Below are 19,920 nucleotides of genomic sequence, written 5' to 3' on the forward strand. Positions count from 1 at the left end.
GATGCCCTGCCCCTCACATCTGTAGGCAGTGAGCCCACAGACAGCTGGACGGAAAAGTGAGGGTTTTTGTTAACGCTTTATCACCACCTAGAGGTAAGATATGAGTATGACATGTTGTCATTTTATGTTTGTGCTCTTTAATTTATTTTTTAGAATCGCCAAAAAACATAAGCTTCTACACACACACACACACACACACACTGACAAAACAGTCACAATACTGATATGATTCATGAGAGTGCAAACTTTAATCAACAACTTCAGCAGATACATGATGATATGTTTCAAATAAAGTCAAAGTTCAGCAGTTTTCTTCTTCGGTTCTCACACTTACACATTGTTTTCTTTCTTTAGCCACACATCAGTGTCCAAGTATTTGTGGTGAGGTGAAGCTGTCCCCCTGCTGACCTAAAATATTCTGTTGCGTCTGATAAGGTTATGACTAGGGCTGCCACCATGTCAGATTTTCGTTCCATGATTATCGTGGTCAAAAGAATCTACAATAACGATATTATCGCGATATCTAACCAGGAGTTTTCTGGGGAGACTAGCTAGTATAGCCTGTAATAATCATATATTTTGATAACAATGTTAATAAAGTAGTTTTCATTCGACAAATTTGGTAACCAGAAACTTCATGGATGAATTACACACCATTGCATTTGTTGGCGGATTAGCACCCTGTTACCATGGAAAAAGCCGTTTCCGGTTAAATGATGGACGCATGGAAAGTCGCGGCGATAAATCGCGCAATGTATCATGGGGGCTAGCAATCCGCAAAACACCCTGGAAAGCTAACTTTTCCATTTTCTCATCTGAGCTGAATTTGCACAGCAGTTGCAGTGACTACCAAGGACCTTATTGGGACAGTAGGTAGCTGGCTAGTTATTCCATCTTCTTGTACTTATCTTTTCCATTTTGTGGCAGCTGGCTACCAGAATTAAGGTGCAATGCCTAAAAAGCATGCACATAAAGAATCTGAATTATTGTAAGTGGCCTGAAATATTTAGAGGATATTGTCTTATGTGTACACACAATATAAGTATTTCATTTTTAAATATAATGGATATCATCAATATCACAGTATATCGCAGCTCCCCTAGTCGTACGTTTTTAGCTTAAAAAATAAACTTTAAACATGGCCGACAGCTTCAGCCATTTTGCATTTAGCGCTACAAACATGCAAACACAAGGAAGCATGAAACACCAGCGATGTGTTTTCAGTATCTACAAAGTTTTTCTCTTCATAAAAGCACAGTGATTTAGACTCTGCTTACAGTATCATACCTCTGTTTTCAGTGGTAATATATGAGGGTCTAGGTTTGTAATACTTTGTTTTACAAAAGCAACTTTAAGAGAGCACTGGTTAAAACATATAAAACTTCATTTGGAACATAATTCATAAACACTGACAAATTGTGCACAGTTTTTGTAATACTTAAGGCAATATATATAAACAAAGTCATATCAGGATCTATTTGAAGATTGTAAAAAATAAAATTTAAAGGAATCTCTTGGTGTTGGATGCTGTAAATCCATAAAACAGTGTCATTCCTTTAGGATCTTAATCACAGCATAAGCCCTTTTGTAAATAAAATTCAAAGAGGACTTGGACATGCTTTTAAACAAATATAAACTTGGTAGGTTTTGCAACATAGTTGCGTTATTATCAAATATCTATTCAGCCAAAATATTCTCCTGAAGAATCTGTCCAGGACAGTGTGGACTCAGCAGCACAGTTAACACTTTACGGATGATAAGCTACATGTAAAGTTTCTTCTCATAAATACTGATGGACTGTGTTTTCGTGGATCAGATATGTCATCGATGTTTTTCTTCAGTGAAGGTGGACATTTTCATTTAAGCTGAATATACAAACACACACACAAATCACAGATCACAGAAGCAACACTTAATGTTAAATCGTAGAAGCGTCAACTCTTTTAGTTGGTCTCTGCTACCAAATCGTACCTGGAGAAACAGAGAGGATACAATGTGTTGTTTTCAACAATCATGATGAAAGTAATATTTGAACACTCTACTCTATGATTATGCAATATTGTGTAGTTGCTCTTTAAATTATTACCATTGTGTGACACCAGCCTTGAGGTCAATTTGGTCCAGGTCAAGCTGCAGCTAAGGGGAAACAAGAAAAAGTAAACGATTTCACATTTCTGTATCTGTTGTGTTTGGTCATAACTCCTGGGTAAACACAGAGGAACTCTCTGATGTTTTTAGCAATGACTAAGTTGTGAGTGATCATATATACCTTGCCAATAAGCTCCCTCTCTCTGCTCATGAAGGAGACACTGTTCTTCACAGACAGGTCCAGTCTTCTCTGAATGGACTCCTCCAGAGAGAAATCAAAGTCAAACCTACGAAAAGAAACAGAAAGGTGGGTCAGTTAACATCCTCTCAATTTACTTAGTGTCATTTGTTTGTCCTACCTCTCGTTGAATTCTGGGTTGAGGTCTCTCTTCTTGGTGGCGGTTCTCCTCTTGGTGGTAGCCTTCTTGTCAGGCAGCAGGATGAATGAAACGTATGGGTCTGCACCGTCCTTTGAGCAGGCTGCCAGGGCTCTGTGGGTGTAGAGCAATCCCAGTTACCACATGTTCTGGCACAGAGAAGTGATGGTAAAAAGGCAGCGTATTGGTAGAGACCTGCAGGAGTGAACAGTGATGAAAAGCCTGCTCTCCTCTGTCGAGTAGCCGATGGTGAGCTTCACCTGGCTGCCTGACGCTCCGTTATCACCTCTGAAGACACAGTGTAGAAAATTGTATTATTTAAATACTTTGGCCAAAACAAACACAAACCACGATGAAATAAACTGGAAAAACATTCCACTACGCTGATAACTACTATCTTTACAGAGGAGTGACTCACAAGGAGAATGTATTTCGCTGTCTGAGGTCTAAATGGGAAGGAACCCATCTGGGAACGACTTCTTCTATGCCGCCTTCACCTGCGTCCCCTGGAGCTCCACGACACACCGCCAGCTGAGTGTCCAAGATCTGCCAGACATTCAGGGTTAGAAATCATAGCGTCGCATGGCAAGTCTATTCTACATTTTCTCTCCTGCATTTATGACTAGGTGAGAGGTTACATCTTCACCCATGTATGTTTCACTGGTTGGTTTGTCAGCAGGATTACTCAAAAACTACCAAATGGTTTTCCATGAAACTTAGACGGAGGATGGGTCCCAGCCCAGAATAGACCCAATTAAAGTTTGGTGTGGATCTGGGTAAAAGGATGGATAAAGGACAATTCCTTAACCTTAACCTTTTTTAAGCATTACTAGACTTTAACATTTCTGTTAATCTCTCAGTGAATAAAGAATGGATGTTCATGAAAAAAAGGCAAGTACAATTTAATACAGATGCTGAATCTGGTACGCTTTAATTGTCGTCAAGCAGTTACGGGTGATTTAATATTTAGAGTGTTACAGGGCCATTGAGTTTGACACTGGAATTAGGCTTGATTGAATCAATAAAGATTATTGGGTCTTGACAGAGGTAGTCATCTATAAAACTGTTTGGAAAAAATCTTTGTTTTATAGTGAAAAATTGTTAAGATAATTTTTCTTTAGGGATTATTATTGTAATACTAATTTCCACCACCGTGGCTTTTTTTTTACTCTAAACACAAGGTACATGTAAGTACATACAATCAAAATTCATCATTCACAAACATTTCATTATTTGTGTTGTTAATTCAGAAGCATTTTCATTACTTAATACTTTTGTCAATTGTTTTTTTGTTACTTCAACCCTTGAGGCCACATTCCTTAAATGACAAATGTCATTTTTGTGATTTGAATCATGAATGTAAGATGGGGGGAAAATGATAAAACATGGCTCTGGGGCATGTACTGCTATAAACAGTGTAGAGAGACATATCGTCAGTACCTTGAGCGTGACCCTCAGTAGTATCTGGCTTTCTGGCAGCGCTCCATCCAGGTTGAGCCAGCGGTCCAGCACCAGGCCCGGCTCAGCCAGCACCTCTCTGAGAGGAAGTGTCAAGGACCCAAGGGCCTGGCCCCAGCTGTGGGAGAGCTACATACAAACATGGCATTTTTCATTATCTTTATTCACTTTTTCACATCACATCAAACACTTTTCACTTTTGTCCTATCTATATTTTATCTGTGTTGTTTAGACAAAACTGAATAACTCTCACTTTCACTGTGAGTGTTTCATCTCTGGGGTCGCGAACCAAATAGTGAAAGGCTTCGTCCCAACGAGGAGATGTGGAACGCTCACAAATCTTTGGAGAGAAAGAACCGGACAATTAAATAACTTTCAAACAGCTGTTTTTCTTGTGTTGCATTCACAAGACTAAGACGTCTAAGACGTCACAATCCTACCTTGGTTCTGTGTGAGATACCCTTGAAGATAATGTCAGCCCCAACTTTCGGCTCCTTTCCACTCTTCTTCAGCTGAAATCACATACAAAGAAGACTGCAATCCAAAAACTGTAATCAACAGAATTTATTTTAACGTGCAGCCGTATTGGGACACTAAAATGTTTCATGCAGTACACTGGCAGTGAAAGCAAAGATTGTACTTCTGCACACTTTTAGTGCGAAGAAAAACACATCACAATAAACAAGATACAGTTCCCCGAGGACTCAGATGTATGATCTCACCGGCAGGCCATGGGCACGCTCCACGTACACAAACAACACAGCTGCTGATGGCACGACCTTGTTCTGGTAGGACTGCTGGCTCTGGTACTGCAGGATCTGAAGAGAGATATTACATCACACAGGAAGAGAATATAAATTGAGGGTTTTGGTAACACTTTTTGTGCAATAGGAAAGTGTGGTTGACATTTCCTTTGCAACACCACATATAAAGAACATAGATAAACTAATCTACACAAAGCATCTCCTTCTTGCTGATTAAAAACTGTTTGCGTCAGCCATGGCAACCAAACAAGCATGCGACAAAAACAAGGGCAACCAGACTCTCACAGTGCAAGAGGCGGCATTTAAAAGATGGGTTTGGATTGTTTTCAAGGTTGCTGTTTTGTTTTTCTTGTGCATACTGGCCATGAAGCACTCCCTCTGCTGCAGCTCAGCAAGGGAAACACAGTCCATGGAAAAACAAAATGAGAATGTCTTACCAAAAGATTGTATTTTTGGAAGAAATTTAACTTGATTTAGTGAACTCAGGCCGCTGAAGCCTCAATTTTACTTTGGTTTAACTTTGAAATGTGCATTTTATTTCATAAAGTCATGACTGCGGGGAGGAGGAGCTCTGGAGGAAATCACTTTATGGCCAGAATGGACAGGAGGAATATTTCACTGAACAATAACTCTTTTTAAGCAATGTGGGAATAATAATATGTTATTATATTATACTTTAAGACACTTCAGAGCCTTAAATACCCCCTTGTTCAAAAGACCAAATCCTCCAGCTGCACTACGTGGCTCATCTGAGGCTAATAATTATCATATAATCTGATCTGGCTCATCTTATCCTTCCTTTAGGGGGGAGATTCATAAGGTTTTGCAAAAATAGTGCTGCAAGCTGGAAGCTAGTCACTAGAAAGTGTCTGTAACAAGCAATACATTAACATAATTTGACATAATTTACGATAAAATTATGGGGAAAGTGGATCTCATATTCAGCGTGTAAGTCCATGAATGGTCTAATGTGCATTTGATTTTTTTTTTTTTTTTAGGAATTTTGTAATGTCAGGGTACACATCTACAATTCTTGTTCTACTGAGTAATTTTGCTTTTATATTATGTACTTTAATTTTTAGACCTGTATCTTTTTTTCATTGATTTCTTTGTACTCATTTACTGTTGTGGTACTTATTATTACTCAATTAATTATGATCCGTTTCTGCAGTTGCAACAGTGAGAGGGTAGAAGTGTTACATACATGATTTACATCAAGATAAAAGTTTTCAACACATAAACTGTTAGAATGTTATAAGTTTTGTTTATAGTTAGCACCTACATTATGTCTGACAATTTTTTATCTAAGTCACTGGTGTTGCACTCATAAACTGTAGGGGGTGCCAACTGCCAGTTTCTACACAATGTTGCTTTAAAAAAGGCATTAACTGTCAGTGCTTCTGGGTTTTAATATAATTAGTACACTATTGCCTGATATATCCATCTAGAAGAGATGATAAAAAATAAAACAGGGACAGTAAATATCTCACCTGCTCAAGTCTGGGTAGGTCAGAGACTCGAGGCAGCCACTCCATGATCAGGTGAACTCGGCCTGACTTCACATCATTCAGAGTGTACCACTGTAACAAGAGTGGCACCGAAACATTTAGGTTACAAAATAAATATGAATGTAATTTGTCAAATTATCTGCTAAAGTGTCTGTCACTAACCGTATCGATGAATTGTGCGCTGATGATATCTCGTAGGTTAAGCTTGAACCTGCAAAGACGAGACTCAGTCAGTATTTTATCATCTTTTGCACTGACTGGTTCTCCTTAACAGAAAAACCTTTTAAGAGCCAGATTTGTTATTGAAGTTGAAAGTGGTCACCTCCCGAGGAAGTCATCCTGATCGATGTCCTTGTCAAATAACTCAAACTGGATCTCCTGACCAGGAAGCTGGGTCAAAATCACCTGGGTCATAGAAAAAAAAACAAAATCTAAGCCTCATAGTTTCAGCATATGAGTGGAAGAACCATGTACTTCACAAAGGTCGATACCTCGTAGAGTTCATTCCAGGTGGGATTGAGGTTCTCTTTGATGGTGTGGCTCCGGTAAGTGATGCCAGCCACGCGGATCTTGACGTAGGGATCGCTCTTCCCCTTCACCATGCCCCCCATGAAGTTGTCCTTTGCTATCAGGCTTTGGGCCTCCACCAGGTGGATGCGCAGCACTCCCTGTGGACAGAGCAAGGACAGGCAGTGCTCTCATAGTGCGTGTGAGAGAGGGCTAAGTGGTACTGCCGTTCCACACTTGCTAACTTTTTTTTTACCTCAGTTGCAAACTCTGGGTCGGGTGTAGTGTGCTGAGGTCGTGTCGGTTGAGGTTGACCCAATCCACCGGGCCCCATGGGGTTCAGCTCTGATGTGATTCCCCCCTGACCGATCCCGGACCCGGAGGGCCCTGAGGGCCGAGGAGACGGAGTTGTAGGAGTGGCATCCTCACTCAGCCACAAAACCTAAATGTCAAGCGGAACACACTTTAATGCTTTTTCACAACATAGGAGAGAGCATGCAGGTTTCCGTGTCACTGCCGTTCTCTTTCTGCAATTATGAGGTTCCCACAAGGATAGAAATATGAGGCTGACATGTGGATGATCTTTGTGCGAGGGTTACGTTCAGACATGTAAATTCAAAACACTTTATTTGTCGCCGGGGGGGCAATGTAAAGGGCAGGAGATAATATTAAGGAATTCATGTAGTCATTCCGGTTGTGAAAATGTGTGGGTGCAAATGTAAGAGTGATTTTTAACCTCCCCTGTATTACATTCTTTAATCTATGGGTTTTTTTTATTCCCATGGATGACTAACACACACAGAGTCATGGTATGTTTAAATCTGAGATCTTTGAGGTTTTGAAGGGAAGGTTGTGGGTGTGATACTACTGAAGCATGTGCCCGAGGCCACAGCTGTCCTTTGGGAGCTGCTAGGATTTCAAAGTCTTCCTTCCACACAGACCCTGTAGCTGGGACTGAGTCCTCATCTTACTTATTTACTTCTCTCCTTCAACACGAGTGCGCACAAAGAAAGAGTCCAAGTCTTTGTGTGAAATACCGACCCTAAGCACAATCTTGATGTAGATGCGGCTGGCAGAACCAGAATTCTCCAGCTGGAACCACTGGTCCATGGTGAGGTCAGGCGTGGCCAGAACACGGATTAGAGGGATGGTCAGGCTGCCCAGGGACAGAGAACGGTCATCATCTTTAACCTGATTGGACAACACAGTAGCAGAAGGGAAGAGGGCCATAAACAAGCTAAAATTATGAGAGTGTAGTTAACAGAAATAAGTGAGAATAAGTAGAAAAATGTATTAAAACCTTGAGGAAGGAAAATCTATAAGGTATTTAGTGCATGAATTAACTTGGGACACCTTCGGAGTGATTGTGTGTAAAAGTCAATCGCTTCTGATAATGACTTACTTGAATGTCGATGTCTTGCTTGCGAGGATCCTGAATAAAGAAGGTAAAGGCGTCCTCCCACACAGGAGTGTTGGTCCCATAGCAAGTCTACAGAAAAGAAGGGAAACCGTTCATGATGCTCGGAGTTTGGCTTTAATGTACTAAGAAACGCTTTATCCTTACCTTGCTCTCTTTAGTCACATCCTGAACAGAAATCTGCACCATCGGGCTCGGGTCCTTGTTGCCTTTTCTCATCTGCAATAAATCAAATCCATCGATGTGGGTAACAGTTGAAACTTGAATGCACGTAAAAGAGTCTTGTTGTGGTAATCTTACAGGCAGTGCGTGAGCTTGATCAAGATAGATGGCGAGGATGGCGGCAGATGGAGGATCTGCTGTCTTGCTGGTCAAGTTCTGGTTTGTCTGGATCACCTGGTAGAGGAACAACCAAACAGAAGCAAGGAGCGTGTGAGCAGAGCGATCCGGAAGGTCCAACCTGTGGACACTATCGATAACAAGCTGATGAAGAATGCGTTATTGATCGACTGTGTGAATGTTTTATTGCATAACAATCTGGAAACGATTCCTTCCCTTTCTCCGCATCACTACACAAAGCCCTGCTCCTGACTGGGCGATCCATTGAACGCCTCTGGACTCACCTCACTCAGTCTGTCAGCAGAGGACAGCAGAGAGAGCCACTCCAGCCGGAGGTGAACGCTGCCCGATGGGACGTCCCTCAGATTGAACCACTGTTTACAAAAAAAAAGAGGGCTTCATCAAAACACACATTTTTCTCATCTGGCTGATTTCTTTGAGCCTAGATGAGCTGGCAGGATAGAAGAAAAAAATCAGAGCAGATCACGCGGAAGCGCATGGGGCCTGCAGTGTCACATGCTAACAGGATTACTGAAGAGACAATATAATAACTGAATTCTCATGCTTGCTGCAGTACAATAGTGACTCCAAAACCTCAAAAAGGCTAAACAGAAGCATCGTTACTTACATCGTCCACAACTCTGGCCTTCTTTACAATATCCAGATCCACCTTGACCCTGAAAGAGAGACAGATAAAGAGATAGAAAAAAAAATGGTTAAAGGCGTTTATCAAAGAGGTTAAGGCATTCAAATTTCAACAGAATCATGGCCCAACGTTGCAATAGCAGAGATGGAAATGATATGAGCACATAGAGACCGAGTAAATGAATGAGAATGAATAAGCTACCTCCCCAGGAAGTCATCCTGGTCTGGGTCTTTGTCAAACACTTCCACTTCCAACTCCTGACCAGGTACTTCATGGACAATCACCTGACACACACATACACACACACAAACACACATAAATGGACAAATACGCAATACACACAACAAATATACAAATATAGATACAGCCACATGTGACAATAACACAAGTGCATGCAAACAGAATCACAACAGCAAGATCTTTTTCCTGTTGTGCTAGGTAAATATTAAAGGAGACCTATGATGCCTTTTTTTTGCTTCTGTTCAGTGTGTTATAAAGGTTTGCATGCATGTAAAAGAATTTAAAAGCTAAAAAGGTCCGCACCTACAGGAGTTACTCTCTCCCACGCCTGATCAGTAAGTCCTGCCTTTAATTCAGTTCACACTAGCAAAAAACTGATTTAGCACAGCTGCTGTGTTGGTGTTAGCAGTCCTGGGTCAGGCGTGTGTGAGCTTAGGAGGGGGGTCCTTAAAGAAACAGCAGCTCAAACGGAGTGTTTCAGACAGAGAGTGAATACAAAGCTGCAGTACTGGACTGTTTGAGAAAACTGAGAAAACTTTTTGATCATTTGAGCATGTCAACATATTCTAGCAGTATCCAAAAATACAAATCATGAACCTGAAAATGAGCATAATATGTCTCCTTTAATCATTTAATATCTATTCAGTACTCGGTTCTAATTTCACAAACAACAAGGAAGACAAATGTGTCCATAAGCAAGCAGTTTTTGCAAGAGCTGCTTATCTCAGAAACAGGGGTTTCCGGCCACCAGAGAAGTAGATACAAATCTCCACTGTTTATCTCTGCACCAGTGACGTATTTACTACCAAACATTTCTCCACACAGTCCTTACAAAGCAAGGACACCAACACCAAGCTATAACTTTTAGTGCAGAAACTGGTGGGAAGTGCAGCACTTGAATACAAAGCCGTATATCTCGTGTTTCTCTCGGCTCAGTATATTTTCTGCCCTGCCAGCTCCTCTCACCTCATACATCTCCCTCCACTGTGGGTTCAGGTTGCTGTCCACGTGATGAGAGGTGAAGATCTGGGTTCCTACACGCAGAACGGCGTACGGGTCTGACTTCCCGTCAATTAAACCTTTGATGACTGTATCCTTGGCAGTCAGGTCCTCGGCCTCCAGCAGGTGGATGCGCACGACTCCCTGGTATGTGCATGAAGGAAAACAAAGACGGTTAAAATGTTAGTCAACGTGCATCCGTGTCTTTCAATCGAATTTGCTTGAATTTGAATGTGTTTGCTTGCAGCTGAAACAGATTCAGTCTGTGTGGGTCCATTTTTTTTCTCCAGGCCATTCATTATTGAGACAGTTACCCTTGGGAGAGGGGAGCGGAGCTGCGCAACGTGCAGGTCGGCCACCAGGGGAACAGTGAGACGGTTGGGGAGCACCAGGTGGGAGGCTATTGCATCCATTATCATAGTGTCCGACATGGCACTGCAAATGAATGCGAGGACGATGTTGGGGGGGACACACGGGAGGGACACACAGACAAACAGACAGAGGCTAGATACTACTGCGGACCATATGGACATGCATACATAACATGATATTCAGGTTCCCAGCGACAGAACCAACACAAAGCACCCACTGGCTAAAGATGAGGACAGTCCTCTGTGAAATCATGTTGGCTAATGTTGTCTAAACGAGGAATACAATTAAAAAATAATGACAAGCTGTCATTCAAAGCATTGCCGGAGGGAACTGTCATCACGTACACCTCTGACAATGCTTTAATTGTATTTTCACAGAAGTACATTATATAAGATTATAACACAGACAGCGTAGAATCAACCACCATACAATTACACCGAATAAGGATGTTAAATATAGCTGCATTGTTCCCATTTGGTCCCATTATCCCATTTATCTTCATATTGACTTTAATTGCATTGTAGTTGATTCTACATTTTCTGCAATCTGACCTTACATAATGGACCTTAAAAACTGCCTTCATATAAACAAATGAAGTCATAATAAACATAATGAATAAGTACATCGGTATAGTGTGTATGGTATAAAGTTTAACAAGATAAAGGATAAGGCTGACATTGTCCAATATTTTTCCTATTATCAACAAAAGTCATGAAAAGGACAAAACCAACAATGTGTTATTGTGCGTCATGTACATTTTTACAAAAGGAGTCATAAAGATTTCATTATCAATTAAAGTTATTTCCCTAAAGAGTTGGGCAATGTAGTTTTAAGCTTAAGTAAGTCAAACAGGAGTGAATAGTGGATATGTTTTTTGTTTTTTAATGTGGATTAATACAGATTCAGTGCTTTATTGAGTTTGAAGGGCTGTGTGTTTGGGACTGAATAAACTACAGTGCCCTTGTTCATCTAAATGAAGGAGAATGTCATCCAGTGCAACAGCGTGACTCATTTTTGTGTTTTCAGTCATTTTTGGAGCTCAACAACGGAGCTCTGTGATAGACTAATCTTTATCAGGTTGGTTTCAGTCTTTTCACACAGGATTTGTTTACAATAACAAAAATATAGGATGCCGCCAGGATTTTGAGCGCACACATCTAACACTGAACAGAAAAACCTCTATGGCTCTATAATGAATGTATTATTACAATAATACATGACAGCCCAGTCGCCAGGATAAAGTTTTGGCATTTATTGTTCTGCAAGCCACAGATACGTTTGCATTTGTATGCGTCATAGGCTGCTTACCATATGAACATTTCTACAAAACATTTCATATCACGTTCACGTTAGGTGGTGGACTTACAGGCGAAGAGGCTGCTAAGTCAGTGGTCGCAGTTCTAGACTGCATTTCAGCATCTGTAAGTGTGACACCTCTGGATATCTCTCGCCGTGTTTGTGGCGACTAAAATGGTTGAAACCAAGTGTTTTTTGTGTCTTAACCCAACCAGACCAGAAGCGCAGTGGTGTCGCAACATGAGATAGAAAGTTGAACCTGAGGAAAGTTTCAGCATATCCGTGGTATGCAGAAATGCATATTGCCAAAATGTATTCTGCTGATTGGGTTAATACTCTGAAAGTTATCCATAAATTAAAAAAAAAAATGCATCCCCTAAACTCTTCTGCATATCTAAACCTCCTCAGCCTTACTCTACTCTACTCTACTCAAACAGGATCTTCATTAAAAAACAATTCAAAACAAACACCAGACAGACAAAACAGATCAACACAGCCACTCCCTAAAACCTAATCTACACACAGCTCTATCTTTTAACTCACTTCAGCCCGGGGATATCTAACAAGTTGGTCAGCCCGGTCCAGTTGATGTCCAGTTTCTATGACACAGATTAAAGTGAAGATGTATTAATTCATACAAGCAGACCAAGCGTAAAAAAAATGCAGCGCCAAAGTGAGCAGTATCATTATTCGGTTCACTGGTGCGACACTCACAGGCCTGCGGATGAAGAACATTGTGATGGCTCCGACCAGCGGCATGTCTCCAATTAGCGGCTCGAGGATCACACGCAGTTTCCCATGAAGCTACAAACAGAAAACATAATACTGAACATATAGTTTTAGGCCACTTAACTATGACAATTAATGATGTAAGAATATCTTAATATAATTCTTATACCTGGACTCCTTTCACGCCGGCTTTGCAAAAGTACTTTTTGATCTCCACGTTGATTTCAACATCACCGGCGTAGCTGCGGGTACAGAGATACATGTTTGATTAAGGGAAGCAGCTGGTACGACTTATGACAGAGCTGTTTTCTTGTCTGTGTTAAGCAAACAAAAGAGCTGATGTAACAGACAGAAACTCTAGTGTAGGACACTAACAACTTGGCAATATTTCAGTGTCTGGCTTTCTTGTACACAAACAACGATAGGGACTAATGAAGAAGCAGAAGTTGTGATGCATTACCTCAGGTACAAGTCCAACATAACCTGTCTCTTATCGTGTTCTGTGTGAGCTTTTACGCCCACCACCTTCACAGCCTGTGAACACAACAGCTGCTGTTACACAAAGCAAATAAGACTGAAAGAGAGTTCATGATATCACATGACACACATGCTCCGAATACCTGCCCTTTCTTAACCGGATATACATACATATCACCCACATTAATACCCTGGGACCAGTGTTTCTTGGTTGTGGAACATTAACAGAGTAAATTGCTGCTTTTATGACGAGCCATTCGGATACCTTGTCTCCTAAGTTGACCTTGGTGAAGCTGAGTGTCTGCAGATGAATGCTGGAGGCTCGGATGGCAGGAGCAATGGTTTCCACCAGCAGCTTCTCCAGATACTGGCCAACAAAGGGCCAAGCCTGCTGCAGGATCTGCATGACAGAACATACGGCCTTTCACTGCTTTTCCTTTGCAGATTTGAAAATGGCAACGACAGGATCCGATGTTCAGTTACATATACGATACACGAGATAGTATAAAGTGATAAATTAGTACCAGTAATGTAATGTAGCACCAAAACACACACGCTTCACAATGCCATGGCCACACACTGTTTGCCTTGTGGTTGAAAGGCTTTCCAGAGAAGGTTTAGCAACACCCGACAAAAAGAGAACTAAAGCAAAGCCACCAATAATTCAGCAGGAGGAAGAATAAAGTAATTAAATGTCTGCCAGTTGTTCGCTATTCTGGAGGGCATTAAAGCAGAAACACAGAAAGTGCCCAAATGATACACTTCCTATGGATTAATTAATATTGGCTGCAAGTGTAATATACTGATAGCTTTAACCATCAGCGAATATTCAGATGTCGACTTGCAGCAGGACGGATTACTCGAATCTTCTTTAACTGAGGAGGATGGCAACACGTATACAGTCTGTAGGACACACAAGAGCCAGCGAGTGATCAAACAACTACAACAAGCAGAAACTCAAAGCCAACTCTGTACCTCCAGTGACATGATGATATCACTATTGCTGAACGTTAAGTTTGAAAAACCATTTCTGTGATTAATTTGACAGATATTATGATTGTTGATTGTTATTGCGATGTTGACATGTTGAAATGGTGGGAATGATCATTTTTGCAGTCTGTACCAAAAAAACATGTTTTCTTACATGTGGAAAAACAGAACTGTTGATCAGGGCATCTCTGCAGCACAACGTTTGACCTTAATCTTATAAAATGCAGCTTCTTGTGATTTTGACATTGACTTGGCCATATCAGGATTTTTATTATGCTTCAATTATATGTGCAGCCCTTAACGAAATTCAACAGTAATTATCTCAGCATGACCCACACACTTCAGAATGTGGGTCATATGAATAAAAATAGTTTGATTCGATTCTAAGTGATCAGCACATCTGTGTTAGCACTCCACACAGCCTCACACTGGTGTCAGCCTCGGCATCTCAGTGCGAGTGTGTAAGAGCGAGGCGCGACCTGATCCTCTGACCTCCAAACTGAGGCTGGTGATGCTAACAGGCTACAGCTGCAGGAGGGTCTCCTTTATGTTATTTATGAGGCGGTTACAAACGTGCAGTTAAGAATGATGCATGCAATAAAAGTGCAACCCCTCACAGGATCATTGTCTCGCATTGCTTACATTAGATAATTTTCCATGCAGACACAGATGCTTACATGTTGTCAAACATCATAAAAGGTGAGAACGTTTCAGGGCTGCTGCATGTTTGTTTGTGGCTGCAGTGTGAGCAGAGATCACATGTCAGGAAGCCTGGAGGACAGACGTGGGCTGGTGAAAGATGAGGCCAGCAAATTGCCATCCTACAATCTGGGCTTCTGTCACCGAGTTCATTACATTTTTCTCTCGAGAAGGGCGTTTTGTATTATTAGTATTCATATCCACACTTGCCTTGAGCCGATGCGAGGTTACTATACTGACAGAGACAAAGTTCTGCGATATGATCTGAGCCGCTCTCCCTGCCTCTTAATTACACCGGCAGATAATCGGCTCTGATGGAGCGACTGCTGCACCGGGAGCCGGGTCACTAAAAGTGCACACAAGCGCACTTTATCTTCATAGCAAATGTGAGGCATCGGAGCTGCTGGAGGAGTCACTCAAGGGAAACACAAACACCTTATCATCAAATCATTGTTGTTTCCTTTGCATGGCTTAAAGTTCAGCTGCACAGAACAGAGCAGTAAAGGAGCTGCATGTCGCAACTGATGACTCCTTAAAATTGATGAGCTCCTAATGCAGAAATACACATCCGCACATGTTGGGCAACAAATCAATATTACATTGTTACTGTGATATGACACTGTATATCGTCTTAGATTTTGGACGTCATTCTGTCACGAGGTGGCGTAAGTTTTGTCTTCTCCTGGTTTTAAAAGGCTGCTTTAGAGGAAAGTGATGTAATTTTCTGAACTTACCAAACTGTTCTACTTGTTCTAATACTTGTGTTTACCCACTTAGTCATTATATCCACACTACTGGTGATTATTTATAATAAAACTCAATGTGTACTGTGACATGATTTTGTCGTTGTCTCTGCAGTATTTTACAAACGCACAAATGCAAAACCAGATAGGAAAACGACATACCTTATTCAGCCACTCCACTTTTTCCACATCTGGAAAGTTGACCTGTGGACAAGTAATATTGGTCAGGCATGAGCTCAAATACAACACAGCAGTGCAAAATGACCTCCAGCTCTGAGCAGAGGAGTAAAAAAAAATACCAAAGAAGCTTATTTTAGTAACATTTCTCTCAGCGTGTGGAACAGGCAGAGGTGGTAGTTGTAACGCACTTTTGAGACCATGCTTTGTGTTACATCAGAAGAGGATGTATTTCTACTTAATCAAACCATTTTAAAAACTTTTTAAGCTCATTTGGTTCCTACCAAACATTCAGGAGACATGAGCCTTTCTTCCACACCACCGAAACGGAGCCAGTAACACTTCATAACAAGCATACAAATCCTAATGGGTGACTAATGCATGATTCACAATGACTTAACGCATGAATTAATCCAATGATGTAAAATGAATTTCTGTTGCACACCACTCACACACATAGTAGATAATCAGTTAATGAATGTCAATCCACCGCTATTTCATGCACTCCCTTTTTTTATGCGGTGCCATGAAATCAGAGTGTTGCGTAACTAAATCGAATCAGTTTGATCTGTGAAGAGAGAATTAATCACAAGAAGTCACAGTAACTTGATCATCTTGAGCAACAGGAATTCACCTCTCATCCTGCATTCATACATGCTTCAAATAGCCATGAGTCATCACTTTAGTGTGTGATTTGTACCGTTATTATGAAGAAGCACCATTAAATCTGTCTGCACACACACACACACACACCTACACAAATAGTTAATTCTCTCCCTCTCTATCCAGATATGGTGGTCCTGGTGACCGCCTCTGCTCTGCTCTGCTCTGAAGGATGTCTAACAGTCATCAGTTTTTTGGAGCCAGATAAGGTCAGTGGCAGCACTACTGTGGTGAAACAGGAAGAGGAAACACACACATGGAGTATTACTAATTTTGCTAGATATTTGTCTGCCAGGATACACATGGATTCAACTGTCAGCTCAGTGTAGGCTGTCCTTCATATTCCTGCCATTCTTTCCTCTGCAAAGAGCTCATCTGGCATGTTAACTCACAGGCCTCAGTGTGGCAGCAGCTCAGACTAATTCCCCAGGCACTGCACACGAGGAATGTCTAAATATGGGGCTGGTCGGGGACAGCAGGAAAATACTGTGAGCAGAAAGGAGAGTCATGAACATAGTACTAGGATTTCCACGAAGCAACCTCCCCGGGTTCATTTTAAATAGTCTGGAGGCTCAAAACAAACGACTGTGGTGAGTGAAATTGCGTGTAACGAGCATTTGACAGGGATGCGGAGCGGCTGAGCTGCAGCTCGAGTTGAGCCTGACAGATGTTGCAGATGTGACAGGCGATAACAAACTGCAGAGAAGCGGCCGGTTCTTACCCAGGGAGGCAGATCCCTTTTGCTCCTGAAGACGTTTTCGGTGGTGAATTTCCTCTCGTTCTCCAGGAGGTACATGGCAGACTTGAGCCGCATGACTTTCTCCAGCCGGCTGTGTTTCCATCCCATGTAGATCATCAGACCGAACAGGACTACGCTGATGCTGAAGCCGTAATACCCGGCCAGGTACACAGGTAGAAGGGCGCCCAGGCATTTCCCAAAGGACCACAGCACGCTGACTGCGCGTTCGCCGGGGGGGTGGCTCGGCAAGGCCGGGGCAGGGACCGTCGTGCCCCTGCCCATGCCAGGCTCTGCATCCGCGGCTGGCATCGCAAGATCCGCTTCACTTCACTGGCTCGACCTGGTCTCTCGATCGCCCCGCTGAAGTCTTACCACCGCCGTGTGACACAAACCATCGAGAAATCGGCGGAAGAAAAAAAACCCCAAAAACTGCGGGTTTCGCTCGGTTAGATCATGATCACGGCTCCTCTCCCTCCTCTTCAGTTTCGCAGGGCACCGAGAAAGAGTCTATTCCGTGTTTCATTGACGTGTGAGGCAGCTTCTCTGTCACGGCAGGGCTGGCAGAGAGAGACCAGGACCTGTGAGTGAGGGCGGGCTCTGCTTCAAGCCCTCCTTCACTTGAAATCCAGTAGAAACACAAAACCCAGAATTAACTTGGCGCGTCACGCACGGGCTGACTCTGGCGGAGCGAACTGCGGCCGGTGTGCAAAAGTGACTGACTGTTTATTCAAGACTTCTTTTTTTTTTTTCTAATCTCGGAATTAAACCATCAGCACCATGTCAACTAATGGACCCGCCACGCCCACTGTCACGGTGCACAAGCAGCTCAACCCGTTATCTCTTTTTACATAACCGGATTAAATCCTGCTGTGTGCGCAAGCGCTCATCTCCACTGCAGCAGCATCTGAGTCCACCAACAGGTCCGCTGACAGAAAGGTGTGTGTGACTGCTCCATCTGCCCACCTATAGATCAGCTCCATAGGGGAAGATACACATAGCACACTCGTGATATCACCAGGATGCGCCAAATGTCAAATGTCACCCATCAGGCGGGTTTTCACGCACCAGTGAACTGAAAGAGGACCGATGGGAGTCGTGCTTAGCAACTGAAGTAGACCAGGTGGAAATCTCTCTCTGGTTGCCTGGATGCAGCCAATTAGCTGTATTTGCCCACAGAGGTGAAGAGTTACGTGTCTCTTTCTCACAGACACACCAAGACACAGACATGCAGTCAGTCAGGCACCAGCAGCACAGGTCGTTATGGCGCACACGACACGAGAAAAATGAGGAAATGGTGACAACAATGCCCCCCGTGTTCTAATGTGTCTCCAGTATTGATTGGTCTTAATGAAGTGCGGGATCAATAAGTTTAGGCTATTTTTAGAATTTGGGATGGATCGATTATGTAGGACACAGAATGTGAATATGGACAGAAACCAAAGGCAGTAAAGTCTGAATTATCTCACACCTCCACACATCCTGGAAACTACACCAGCCACTCTGTTGCAGTCCGACATGGCTGTCTTTGATATGTATGCAAGCCCCTCCTTATAATCCATCTGCTGTCACACAGATCACAGTTGGCAGAACGTGGAGCGGCTCCTCACACGCCTGTTTTATTGGCACAGTAAACCTCCAAACTGGTACTGCAACGTTTTGTCTCTCTGGTTTGCACCTGACTGTGTTCATCGAGTATAGTGATAATCCCCTGGAAGAAAGTAACCAAGTAGCATCATATTTCTGTCCTGCCCCACAGATCCCTTTTCTGAGATGGACTGAAATCCGGTTACACTGATCACAGTGACAGAAATATGAAATACCTCCAGGCCACACATTGCAACTATGTCCCACATCTGTTCACATGTCAAGAAAGGACTGCAGACACAGTGAGGAACAAACATATTTCAGTAATCTACCACACGATTTCACATCAGCAGTGATAAACAAGCTGTGACAAGTGACTGATAAAGTCAGCAGTTTTGTTCTCCTTTGGGGAGAAGCAGAAGTAACAGTCACAAGATGATCGGGCTCATCTCTGATGCTGACACGAGGAAGTGAGGAAGTATTCAGATCACTGACTTAAGTCAAAGTAATACAGTACTGCACAAATACTCAGATTACAACTGACATGTTACAAGTCCTGCAATCAAAATGTTACAGTAAAAGTATGTTAAATCAGGAAAATGAGAGTAAAAGTCATCGAGACAGAAAGCTGGCCCTTGTGAATGTTATACTATTACATATTTTATCATTACAACAGTATTACTCACGCACTAAAGTATAGGCAGTTGAAGAATTTAACTCTTGTAATTGGTTGAGATGAAGGTAAAGGTAAAATATTTTATTGCCGTAGAAGTAGGAAGTGGCAGGAAAAGAGTCATGTGAATTAAAAGTACCTCAAATTTGTACTTGAGTAAATGTACCGTGAACTGTTAATTGCACGAACGTGAAATCCCAACTTGACTCTTTATAATGTAATAATGTGTAACTATTTGTTTATGTTACTGGTGTTCATAATGCTGATAACTGCACAAAATGTACTGCAAACTGAGCAGAGTGAGTTTATTTGGATGTTCCTCAGGTACCTTTGAGGTGCAGGAGCAACACCGAAAGTTAAGCTTTGAGAAACAAGACAAAGTTTGGTCATCTGGTCACCTGTTCTTTCAATTACACCAAGTCTGTTTAAGAGTCC

At 42.1% G+C, this 19,920-nt stretch overlaps 1 protein-coding gene and 2 long non-coding RNA genes across 5 annotated transcripts; 2 read left to right on the top strand and 1 right to left on the bottom strand.

The window, feature by feature from the left end:
- The first annotated feature begins 860 nt into the window (after positions 1-860).
- LOC119022877 lies at positions 861-3,507 on the top strand. The gene is made up of 3 exons (XR_005076090.1): positions 861-988; positions 2,304-2,395; positions 2,871-3,507. It is a non-coding gene; the product is annotated as an uncharacterized LOC119022877 (long non-coding RNA).
- esyt1a (extended synaptotagmin-like protein 1a) lies at positions 1,214-18,034 on the bottom strand. Of its 2 annotated transcripts, XM_037104280.1 has the most exons (31): positions 17,211-18,029; positions 15,812-15,853; positions 13,483-13,617; positions 13,201-13,274; positions 12,910-12,982; positions 12,726-12,815; positions 12,555-12,610; positions 10,658-10,778; positions 10,311-10,487; positions 9,306-9,388; positions 9,087-9,135; positions 8,743-8,832; positions 8,420-8,515; positions 8,267-8,338; positions 8,105-8,191; positions 7,744-7,893; positions 6,959-7,144; positions 6,687-6,863; positions 6,518-6,600; positions 6,358-6,406; positions 6,178-6,267; positions 4,646-4,741; positions 4,364-4,435; positions 4,177-4,263; positions 3,906-4,052; positions 2,884-3,011; positions 2,661-2,753; positions 2,448-2,579; positions 2,270-2,375; positions 2,087-2,136; positions 1,214-1,971 (listed from the first exon to the last, which is right to left on the bottom strand). In XM_037104280.1, exons 1-31 carry the CDS (start codon positions 17,535-17,537, stop codon positions 1,944-1,946), a joined length of 3,246 nt encoding a protein of 1,081 aa, XP_036960175.1. In that variant the 5' UTR covers positions 17,538-18,029; the 3' UTR covers positions 1,214-1,943. The 2 variants fall into 2 exon arrangements, with proteins under 2 accessions (XP_036960175.1, XP_036960174.1); XM_037104279.1 differs by having other exon boundaries at positions 8,267-8,515; positions 17,211-18,034.
- LOC119022878 lies at positions 10,351-17,180 on the top strand. 2 transcript variants are annotated; one of them, XR_005076091.1, is made up of 3 exons: positions 10,351-10,490; positions 10,634-10,735; positions 16,616-17,180. It is a non-coding gene; the product is annotated as an uncharacterized LOC119022878 (long non-coding RNA). The 2 variants fall into 2 exon arrangements; XR_005076092.1 differs by lacking the exon at positions 16,616-17,180 and adding an exon at positions 15,208-15,783.
- Positions 18,035-19,920: the final 1,886 nt, after the last annotated feature.

Source organism: Acanthopagrus latus, chromosome 7 (genome assembly GCF_904848185.1).
Source record: "Acanthopagrus latus isolate v.2019 chromosome 7, fAcaLat1.1, whole genome shotgun sequence".
Classification (NCBI taxonomy): Eukaryota; Metazoa; Chordata; class Actinopteri; order Spariformes; family Sparidae; genus Acanthopagrus; species Acanthopagrus latus.

What these genes read in the sequence shown, in the direction of transcription:
- esyt1a (XM_037104279.1), bottom strand. Translation starts at nt 17,537, where the DNA reads ATGCCAGCCGCGGATGCAGAGCCTGGCATGGGCAGGGGCACGACGGTC. An exon ending in CTGCTGACAGACTGAGTGAG is followed by an intron (nt 8,516 to 8,742) that starts GTGAGTCCAGAG and finishes TTCCTCTACCAG; the next exon opens with GTGATCCAGACAAACCAGAA. An exon ending in ACCTACCCAGACTTGAGCAG is followed by an intron (nt 4,742 to 6,177) that starts GTGAGATATTTA and finishes ATCTCTCTTCAG; the next exon opens with ATCCTGCAGTACCAGAGCCA.